The 11,490-nt window shown below is 50.1% G+C and overlaps 1 protein-coding gene across 1 annotated transcript in view; it reads right to left on the bottom strand.

Annotated features, from left to right (window-relative positions):
- The window catches only part of LOC310956158 (protein shisa-7-like), a gene marked incomplete at both ends in the record, with an annotated part of 19,717 nt that extends 10,941 nt beyond the window's left edge, over positions 1-8,776 (bottom strand). The window contains 4 exons of the mRNA XM_083926300.1: positions 1,010-1,155; positions 3,083-3,199; positions 3,317-3,559; positions 8,361-8,776. Coding sequence (XP_083782426.1) covers positions 1,010-1,155; positions 3,083-3,199; positions 3,317-3,559; positions 8,361-8,776 — 922 coding nt within the window. The remainder of the gene's footprint in view (positions 1-1,009; positions 1,156-3,082; positions 3,200-3,316; positions 3,560-8,360) is intronic.
- Between the last annotated feature and the right edge of the window lie 2,714 nt (positions 8,777-11,490).

The following is an 11,490-nucleotide window of genomic DNA, read 5'->3' as shown; positions in this document are numbered from 1 at the left end:
CGTGGACGTGGTCCAGCTTTGCTTCGAGCGTTGAGATGGAGGCCTTCAGATCAACGCAGAGGGCTTTGAACGCGGCAGAGAGGGCAGTGCGGTGCTCTGCCCAGAGGTGAGCAATAGCATACTAATCTCGCCGCCTACCTCGTCTGCGGGGCTAGCCTTCGCTCCCTGGTCTTTTACAGTCCGTGGGGTCGCATACGTCCACATATTTCAGTGGTGTATCCATCAAACGAGATGAATATGACTCTTTGCTGTGACTTTCGGGTCCTGAAATGGGGAATTATCAAACGTTGTTGGAGCAGGCGCGTGTCAACTCCATCTCAGCCAAACAGGAAGTCACAAATGGCCTAATTCGGATTCGTAACGGTCAGATTCATTGCGACTTGTGCTGTTCACACGGTCAAAAGCAAATCACATATGAGCGGCAAAATTGGATTCAAGTCACTTGTAACCGAGGTGTGAGCGTAGCCAAATTCTCACCGCTTCCCTTCGCTCACCCGCTCCGTCACTCTCTCCCCACAGAACGGACCAGATCACTGGGGACGTCACCACCGCCACGTGACGGCGAGTTGCGTTTCTCCAAAATGTTTCCACTTCACGCTGCTTTATCCCCCACCACCATTCAAATGAATACGGGGGGCTGACGTTGCCAGGTTGTGTGTAAATTCCCCTCAGAAACAATATGAATTTCACTCCGTGTTCATGAGGAAGCGTTACCGTAGATACCGACGTGGGCGCAACACATCAAACATGTCACTGAATCTGGAAGATTTCCCTTCTAGATGCAGAATAAATTAAATATAATCCGCATTAAACGCATTTTAAAAGGATTATGAGACAGAGTTTCTGCAGATGATGAACTGATGTGGCTTCATTTTGAAACTAATGTGAAACTGACGCTGAGATTTGAATGAAAGCGAATCGACGGGGACGTGACGGCGTTAATTTCACCTGAACGTGACCACCAACGAGCGCGATTTCCGCTGCCTCGGCATGAACGTGCGTCACTTACTGCGGTTGTCTTTGCTCTGCAGGATGGGGGTGTAGAGGTTTTTGGACGTCCGTCCGTCGGAGGTGGTGGTGGTCAGCCCCGCGGTGTTGTTCCTCTCCCCCGGCTGCACCGGGCTCGACTGGTGACGCAGGATGTCCACCAGCGACCTGACGCAGCAGCGGACGGACGGATGGAGAGAAGGACAAACGGTCAGGGAGAGTCAGAGAGAGAAAACCTGGTACCTGGTACCTGAGACCTGGTACCTGACACCTGACACCTGACACTTGATACTTGATACCTGATACCTGGTACCTGATACCTCGTACCTCGTACCTGATACCTGGTACCTGGTACCTGGTACCTGATAACAGGTACCAGGTACCTGAGACCTGATACCTGATACCTGGTACCTGATACCTGATACCTGATACCTGGTACCTGGTACCTGATACCTGACATCTGACACCTGACACTTGATACTTGATACCTGGTACCTGATACCTCATACCTCGTACCTGATACCTGAGACCTGGTACCTGGTACCTGGTACCTGATAACAGGTACCAGGTACCTGAGACCTGAGACCTGTTACCTGATACCTAATACCTGATACCTGGTACCTGGTGCCTGAGACCTGATACCTGGTACCTGATACCTAATACCTTGTACCTGGTACCTGGTACCTGGTACCTGGTACCTGATACCTGATACCTGGTACCTGATACCTGGTACCTGATACCTGGTACCTGGTACCTGATACCTGGTACCTGGTGCCTGAGACCTGATACCTGGTACCTGGTACCTGATACCTAATACCTTGTACCTGGTACCTGATACCTGGTACCTGGTACCTGGTACCTGGTACCTGATACCTGATACCTGAGACCTGGTACCTGAGACCTGAGACCTGGTACCTGAGACCTGATACCTGGTACTTGATACCTGGTACCGATCCGATCCTGCTGATGAATGAATGAAGCGTAAACCCGTCCGTGTGAGTGAAGGCGTCAGGCTTGACATAAACATTTTATCCACAGATATAAATAAATATACAGATATAAAAGGCTGCTGCAGCTTCGCTGTCATAGCAACAGATACAGGAAGTCTTTCCTGCCACAATCCATCACTGTGTATAACAACTCTGTCCTGTCACCTCTGCCTGACTGAGAACTCTGCTCTCTCTACTGCATTTGTTTGTTTTGTATATATTATTATTGTTATAGTATATTTTGCATATTTTGTTGTATATATTATTATTGTTTATTGTTTATAGCAATTATATCGGAGCAGATATCTGATCCAGGTATCGGACCGGTGCATCTCTAATATATATATATATATACTATATTGTTATCATAGACGGATTATCACGACAACAGGCCCTGGACACAAACTCACCAAGGCCCCCTGCCAACACATGCAAACAGTGCGCATGCACGCAAAGGCGCTGACTCTGTCAAAGGCGGTACGGAAGACGGACCGGCCAGTGGTGGTCTTTTATAACATCCTCCTCGACCTGGCTGGGAAGCAACCACTACAGCAGGGGAAGCAACCACTACAGCAGGGGAAGCGACCACTACAGCAGGGGAAGCAACCACCACAGCAGGGGAAGCAACCACTACAGCAGGGGAAGCAACCACTACAGCAGGGGAAGCAACCACTACAGCAGGGGAAGCAACCACCACAGCAGGGGAAGCAACCACTACAGCAGGGGAAGCAACCACCACAGCAGGGGAAGCAACCACTACAGCAGGGGAAGCAACCACCACAGCAGGGGAAGCAACCACTACAGCAGGGGAAGCAACCACTACAGCAGGGGAAGCAACCACTACAGCAGGGGAAGCAACCACTACAGCAGGGGAAGCAACCACTACAGATCCACCGCCGAGTTCCCGCTTCTTTTGAATGCCTCTGAATGCCCAGGGCCCCTATCTGCTCTGGGGCCCACTTTGCCCATGCGGTAGTCCGTCTATGATTGTTATATGCTTCCAGTGTTACAGCGTCCTGTCTGGTATGGACTCGCTCAGCTCTGCGCACTGATGCTCTCTGTTGTGCGTCTAAATCAACCCCACGCACCTGTCCCCGTGGTCTCACCTGGGCATGTTGATGTCCCGGTTGCGGGGTCGACGTGCCACCTTGCTGAAGGCGATCCTGACGCCCACGGCCACCACCAGCGTGAAGGAGATCACACCTCCGATCACGTACGCCGTGCTGAGAGAGAGAGGGAGAGTATTAACGTCTAAAATGTTATTTTGATTGTGTTTTCTGTGTCACTCTGCCGCTGTGATGTTTCTCATCTCTCTCTCTCTCTGTTGTTTAGACTCGGACCTGCTGTTCTGCTGCTGCAGCGTCTCAAAGTCCGGGTCGGGCTTGTTGCCGGCGCTCACGGTGACGGGCACCTGCGGGTCGGCCCAGACGGGGGAGTGGTAGTTGTTGCAGGACTCCTGGTCCAGCCGGTTCCTCTGGTGCTCGCAGCAGAAGCGGTAGTGGCAGGTGCCGCAGCAGTAGATGTAGCTGCCCTTGGAGCAGTTGAAGGTGCTGTCGAAGTGCCCCATCACGTCGTAGTAACCCCTGGGGAACACAGTTCAAGACATTCATCACTTTATTTCACGTCTTTAAGAGCTTAAAACCCGGTCTGGGTCACTGATCACCTCCGATCATGAGTGGTTTGTTTCAGTGGACATTAAAGCAGCTGACACAGACGCTGTCGTGGTCATTGTAACTGTCCGACTGTAAAGCAGCACAGACTGAGGGCGCACTCACACTGTCCTTCCGCACCGGGCCAAAACAGGTTTTCCGGGTAAAGCCTAGTGCGTTTGACCAGTGTGAGTGCAACCGCTCCACGCATAACTGCGGCCAGCTGGCCGTCCACGGCCCGTTTGGGAGAGGTGGGCTTTTGTAAAGCACGTTTGCACGTGTACGAGCACGAGCGTGCGCACGTGTACGAGCACGAGGCCTACGCCGGTTTTGAGGTCATTTCCTGTGCGCCTGTTGGGACGTAGAAAAAAGAAGGAGGGACCATGCGCGGACATTTCAAACAATGGCGGTGAAAGGTTCACGTTGGTGTGATGCGGAGGTGGAGTGTTTACTGCAGATTTGGTCGATGAAAAGATTCAAAAACAGTCGACAAGACGCACAAAAACTCAGAGGTCTACGGAAAGATTTGATGACGTATAGGCAGCAAGAAGCATTCTCCGAGGCCCAGGTAGTGTGAGTACAAACGGGCCTGGAGGGGGGGACAAGGACTCTAAAGCACGGGGCACGGGACGGACGCACAGTGTGAGTGCGCCCTGAGAGAAGTCATTTGAAATGGGAATGGACAATGACAGAACACACACACACACACTTGCAAGCACACACGCACACAGGGGTTGCAGTCAGAACTGTCCCGGTGGATTTTTGTGTCCCACTCCGACCCTGTGCAGCGTTACACTCATCCGAAGCTGCTGCACGGACCACGGTGTCCACGCACACATCTACTGCGGCTCCTCGCTGTCTTTACGCAGCTACAGGACCTCCGACAGGTAAAGGCTACGCAGAACTGGTTACAAAGTGAGTACGGTCTAAAGTAAAGAGCTCACATTGCGTCACGTTGTACCAGAGGAAATGTGACGCGGCAGAGCAACGTCGTGGGTGTTTTAACATCCCACATTAAGATAAACCAAATCAAAGTGCGTCCGTGACGGTGCAGTTAAACGATCCGGTTCATTAATGCAGCAGCAGTGACTACAGCCTACACGCTCACAGCCCGCAGCATCTTCACTCGCTCCACATGCACACGCATAAGGGAGGCTGCAGCCGCCCCACACCGCACAGGCTGGAGGGTTTCTGGTGTGAGTTCGGCTCTTCTGTTCTCCTGTTGATGTAAAATCATCATTATGAAATCAGCAGGGATCGACCGAGGTGGGGTTTTAAGGGCCGATGTCAATACCGATTTTTTTTATCATGAGCCTTCGCCGATGACCGACACGGACTGACGATTTACTTGAGACGATATTTGGAGCCGATACTGTTATGTTCTAATAACATGGTCACACTGCGATACATGGGGTTTGCTGTATGTTGCTAAATAGGGGTTAAGGGACCTTTAAGAGACTGAGTATTATGGGATGTTACGTGAAAACGGTAAACAAGGAAGTCATGTATGGAGACATGAGTCTGAAGTAAAAGGCAGTTGATGTTCTGAAGCGAAACGTCTGTGCGTGTCAGTCCTTCACACACAACAGATACTACCTTTGCTCCCTCAATGTACATCATAAAAATGACACAATGATTAAAACATGTGTTACGAGTCTCAATTTAAAATAAGGAACTTAAAAAAAGGCGCCTCCAGCAACACGGAGCTGCCTGCGGACGCCTGTCTGTAAATAACGACGGGACAAAAATATCGGGGAACGGAGCAGCCCGCCTCAGCCGATACGATACACCTCAAAAACGCAAATAATATTCATTCATTCATCTTCAACCGCTTGTCCCTGTCGGGGTCGCGGGGGGGGGGGGCTGGAGCCGATCCCAGCTGACATCGGGCGTGAGGCGGGGTCCACCCTGGACAGGACGCCAGTCTATCACAGGACACATAGAGACGAACAGAGACAGACAACCATTCACACCTACGGGTGATTTAGAGTCATCAATGAACCCAACACCTGCACGTCTTTGGACTGTGGGAGGAAACCGGAGAACCCGGAGAAAACCCACGCAGACACGGGGACAACATGCAAACTCCACACAGAAGGGCCCCAGCCGGGATTCGAACCGTTCGCTGTGAGGCGACAGTGCTAACCAATACACCATAATGCAATGTAATATCTGCTGGCCAATGTATCGGCCTATCGCTAGAAATCAGTATTTGAGCTGTGTGTGTGTGTGTGTGTGTGTGTGTGTGTGTGTGTGTGTGTGTGTGTGTGTGTGTGTGTGTGTGTGTGTGTGTGCGTGTGTGTGTGTGTGTCTGTAAACAACAGTGGTGGCCGTCGACTTCTTACGTTTGAAATCCCGCTCTCGTCACCATGACTGTGTTGCAGTTGGAAGAGCTCAGGGTGAAAGGTCGGGCGTTGTCGAACCAGAAATAGAGGAAGAGCTGTTGCCACGGCGATGACGTCATCTTACAGACGACAACGAACGAGCGCGAGTGAGAAAATGTCATTTTCAGATCTGTCTGTTATTACTGTTGGTGCTGCTCTGCCTGAACAGAGCTGCTGTCGATAGAGTGTGTGAGTGTGTGTGTGTGTGTGTGTGTGTGTGTGTGTGTGTGTGTGTGTGTGTGTGTGTGTGTGTGTGTGTGTGTGTGTGTGTGTGTACGTGTGCGTGTGGCTCGCCTGCACACCACTGATTTAGAGCTGATTACATGTTGCCTAGCAACAGCAAGACGCCTCTCAGTGCAGAGATATAAGCTCCAGTGAGATGGAGATCAGAGCTGCTGCAGGAGAAGAGTCGTCCAGTTTTGATCAGCGCGCAGATGGAAGTCCACGTGAGCCGTAAAGGCGCCGCGGCCCCTCTGCTGGGAACCGTAGCCGGCTTCATACAGCACACCAAAGGCTCATCATTTGGTCTTTACAGGTTTTTAACCCACCAGTGCTTTAGTGTGGATCTGATCTGGTTTTACCTGGACTGTGTCCCCTCTCACCATAAAGGCGTCTCCATTTCAGCTGAGGACACCGATCCTCGACTCTAGTTCATGCTAAAGTCCCTTTAAGTGACGGATATGTTAACATACTTATTAAGGGCGCACTCACACTGTCCTTCCGTCCCGTGCCCCGTGCTTTAGGGTCCTTGTCCCCCCTCCAGGCCCGTTTGTACTCACACTACCTGGGCCTCGGAGAATGCTTCTTGCTGCCTATACGTCATCACGCCGTAACACGTCACACGCATTGATGACGTCATCGCGATGCGTCACTTTGTTTCCAGATCTTTCCGTAGACCTCGGCGTTTTTGTGCGTCTTGTCGACTGTTTTTCATTTCATCGACCAAATCTGCAGTAAACACTCCACCTCCGCATCACACCAACGTGAACCTTTCACCGCCATTGTTGTTGTTGTTAAATGTCCGCGCATGGTCCCTCCTTCTATTTTCTATGTCCCAACAGGCGCATATAAATGACATGACATGACATGAACCGCCGTAGGCATCGTGCTCGTGCTCGTACATGTGCAAACGCGCTCTACAAAAGCCCACCCCTCTCAGACGGGCGTGGACGGTCAGCTGTCGGCAGTTATGCGTGGAGCGGTTGCACTCACACTGGTCAAACGCACTAGGCTTTAGCTGTAAAAACGGTTTTAGCCCGGTGCGGAAGGACAGTGTGAGTGCGCCCTGAGATGTTGGTCTGAATCTCGTAAAACATTCTTGTTAGGGCTGGGTGATAAGTCTATATGATAATGTATCACCTTTAAATGGAACTGTATCGTAATTAAATCGTATATCGAGACAAATAACTTCATGTAAATGGATAATAAACAGATACTAACTGTAAACAGTAACTGTAAAGAGTCAGTGTGTAGCTATAAAACATATTAATGTTTTCTCTTTAACTTCACTTGAACCTGTTTTGTTCATTTTGCACTAAAATTATTAAACAATTGAGGAAAAAACTCAGTATTTAATTCACACTGGAGTAAACGAAAATCGGCTTTACCATGTGGATTTTTCATACGGACTATTTATTTATTAAATTACTACAACGCGTGCTGTATTGTGATATGTGATATTGTGATCTGTGTGTAAATGTTGTTGTTGTTGTTGCCCCGCCCCCAGCTTCCTGTTTGATCCAATCAGGAAGTGCCAAAACATGCAGTTCTCTGAGTGTCCTCTAGGGGCCGGTTTCATAACAGAGCAGTTTCTCATTGAGCCCCATGTTAAACAGGCCGTTTACACAGCATCATTAAACCTGTTTAAGGACAAAAGAACATTCTAGTCTGTGTGTTTAGCTCAGATCTCCATGACAACACTGAGGGGGAGGGGATAGTTTTTATTTTATTGGAGGTTAAAGTTTATGAATAATTAGGGGCGTGGCCTCTTGAGTGACAGCTAGCCTCTGGCCCTCACTTCTCCTCGGAGGTAAACGTCAGCCAGATGGACGTATGCCCCTCCCCCCCAATGTCACATACATGCCCTTTTTTGGTCAGAGGAAATGAGGTCGAGTCAAAGTGACAAGATGGAGACTCCCGTAGGCGAGGATGATTGGATCAAGTTGAGAGAACGGACCTCGACGGAGATGCTATGTCCATTTATCATACAGTTGGTTGGTTCTATCTGATTTACCGTGAATCTGCCAGATTATAAAAAATAGCGCCCCGCACTAACCATTCACAGATTTGAATAAATACACAAAAACTAACCTCACAAAATCACACAACACAACAGGAAGTAGAAGCTGTACCTGCACACGTCCACGTCCACCAGCTGTCTGGGAGGCGGTGCCACCTGGGCCGCGCCGAGCGGAGGCTTCAGGGCGTCGGCCGTCATGTTCCTTGGCAACATGGTCTGAGGGAGGGGCTTTGGAGGGAGCTCGGCCACGACCGGTGGATCATCTCCGTCCTCCACCTCGGCCGCTTTGGGCGCCACTTTGGGCCCGGCGGGCAGCGGCGGCAGTGGAGGCTTGTAGCCGGTCAGGAGGAACAAGGTGTTGCTCCTTTTACCAGCTGCGGCGGAGCTACTGCCGCCGGGCGGAGTCCTGACGTCGCTGTCGACAGCGCGTCGCTCCGTGGTGACGGTTTCCGTGGAGACAGCGAGGCAGGAGGTAAGCAGGAGAAGGAAGGACAAGCAAAACATCCCTCTTTGCGTTGAAGGTTTCATTGTTTTATCACAAAGTTCTTGAACTGTGAGAGAAAAAAAATCAAGCTCCGACTGTGATTTTTGATCAGCGTATAAAAACCTTTAGTATGAAAAGTCCGATCCCTTCTTCTCGTGCGCACGCCGCACGGGAGCGAGGGTTTTTCGGCGGGTTCAGATCGAGCGATGTCTCATGAATGGGTTCGGCGTCTCACTCTTCCGGCTTCATGTAAACATTTCTCTCTGGATACAAATCCTTCCCTTAAGCAGCTTTTGTAAACATTGAGGTCTTTCAGAGTTTTTAGGCCCTTAACGAACTGCCCGTAAAAACCGTCCAAACAGGAAACGGTTAGAAATCTGGATTGCGTCGTCTGTTTTACGGCAGCGGGTGTCGGGAGTTTAATTTTGGTCTGTCAGTTTTTACAGTCTCGAGGCCAAAAAATGGAAAATCTTCAAAGTAGGCAGTAACTTTTTTACATTTTCTGTAAACAAAATGAGAAAACTGTAAACTCTCGTACATATAACGACCCCGCCACAATAAGAGTCTCCTACGGAAGAGTTTCCCGGGAGTCGTTTATGGCACAAACGTTACGTAAGAAACTGCGATGGAAAATGTAGTCTGTAAACATTTAGCGCTGAATGTAAACTTTGATTTTTGTCACTTCTGATGAGCTTTAACAGATGTCGCGTGTTTTCTGGCGTTTGGCACTTCTGTCGTCCTGCGCGGAGAACTGTTCCGTAAAACCGTACATGGAAAAAACTATTTAAAAAACAAATCAGAATCAGAGCTGTGTGTTCGTCTCGTGTCTGTAAACAACAGTGCTGGCAGCTCCGGAGATCTCAGCTTAGTTACGCGCACGGGCGAGAGAGAGGAAGTCGGTCTGAATTTGGCACAAGCTGTGACTTACATTTGCATTTCTTTCACATCACGCTCACAATACGCCAATAAACAAACTTCTCCTTTAATAAGGTTTAAAGGAAGAGACTCAGTAAAGGTCAATATGCTTGAAATTTAAATGACGTGACAGTGTGACTGCTAAATGAACATTAAGCAGCGTCGAAGCTTTAAGAAAAAAGGTCCCTCCAGCCGCTGCTAGAGGACAGAAGTCGGTTCAACAAACGAGCACGTCAAGGCATCCACAGAAGAGTGATCAAGAGCGAGGAACTGGCGAGGAACGGGAGGATCTATGTGCGTTGGCTGCCCTTGTGTGAGTGTCTTTGCTCTGAATTCAGCTTGGCCCAACAGAAGAGAACGAAGGAGGGCTTGGGCCCGGTTCTAGCAGGGCAGCGAGGTTCTGCCCACAGAACAGACATGAAAATGTCCGGATTCATCCGTCGACACAGAGGAACGCGTGAAAGGGGGGGGGGGGGGGGGGGGCGGGGGGCGACGGCAACGGGAGCTCGACGCAGTCACGGTGGGCCACACTTCGACACAGCGCGCTCACACGTTCAGCACAATCCAGTTAAAGACGCGTTTGGTGGAAAACGGTGAAATTTTCGGGGTTCAGACTCCCTGAAGGTGAACTGACGCGTTTCACGATGTCGAGGGAACCTTCAACATCGTGACGTGTTCCCCAAACGACTAAAGTGTCTTTGTTATGGCTGGTGTTCGGTATGGCTTCAGGTTTATGTTCTCACGAACGTCCACGATAAACGTAAATACAGTGAAAGGTTTTCGATTGCATGTTTGTTTGTGTGTTTGTTTGTTGGCGTGGAATAAAAGGAAGGATGCAAAACAAGTAGAAGAGGTCACCGGGGTTAGATAAAGGGGGGTTTCAGGCTGTTCGGCGCCACGCGTGGAAGAAACAGAAGACGACAGACGAGAGGCCTCTCGCGTACGAACGACTGGAAGAATGAGATAGGCAAAGTTTGAAGTGTTTCGCAGCAGCGCAGACTGAGACGACGGGAATCTCCGAGCCTTTCAGAGAGCAGCAGCGGCAGCAACAGCAGCAGCAGCAGCAGCGGCAGCGGCAGCAGCAGCAGCAGCGGAGAACCTATATTTATCAGGTTAGACGCGGAGCACAGTTATCGCTGCTCACCACGCGTCTCTTCTGCAACACACAACTACGAGCTGGAGGACGTGTTTATAAAGCACTTTGAACCAATAATGCACTGATCGTCGTCTCCGTCTTGAGAGCAGCAGCGATGCGAACACGGAGCGAAGACAATGGATATAAAGTTTGTTAAAATATCTCTTCGATGTGGTGAAATATGATCTCAGTGGGGCGCAGGATGCTGTAATTTGTAAACTCTTCTGGTGATGATTTGGTGGCGGTTGAGTTTCGGAGAGTGTTTTTTTTTGCTTCTTCTCTTGACACAGTCGGTTTGGCACCTGGTTTTGGTCTCGCTTAGAACAAAACAGCAGACGAGAGAGGAAAGAGGTGCGTAGCCTCGGATCCCGACGACATCGGGAGGTGGAGAAAGAAAAAGGGAGCAGGGAGAGTTAGTGAGGTGCCTCGGCTTTGGGAGCGGCGGAGAAAACCCTCCAGGACACCTCCATGTGGTGCGGGGACGCTCCCGTTGAGATCCGCGCTTCCTGCTTCCTGCTTCCGCTTGTGTCCTTTTTTCGCGCTCACAGGTTCACATCCACGCGCTCACCAGTTTCCACCCTGCAAGACAACAACACAACATGCAGAAGGCGGCGTTCAGTCGGGTAGATGATGATGTCAAAGGTTTGTTAAGAGAGAAAAAGGGATTTTAAAACAAAATCTCACTGTGACAGAAGAAAACGTTGCAAA

The sequence above is a fragment of the Echiichthys vipera genome (genome assembly GCF_963691815.1).
Source record: "Echiichthys vipera genome assembly, chromosome: 13".
NCBI classification, from domain to species: Eukaryota; Metazoa; Chordata; class Actinopteri; order Perciformes; family Trachinidae; genus Echiichthys; species Echiichthys vipera.
The sequence above is the reverse complement of the archived record's forward strand: the minus strand, read 5'-3'. Positions and strand labels throughout refer to the sequence as shown.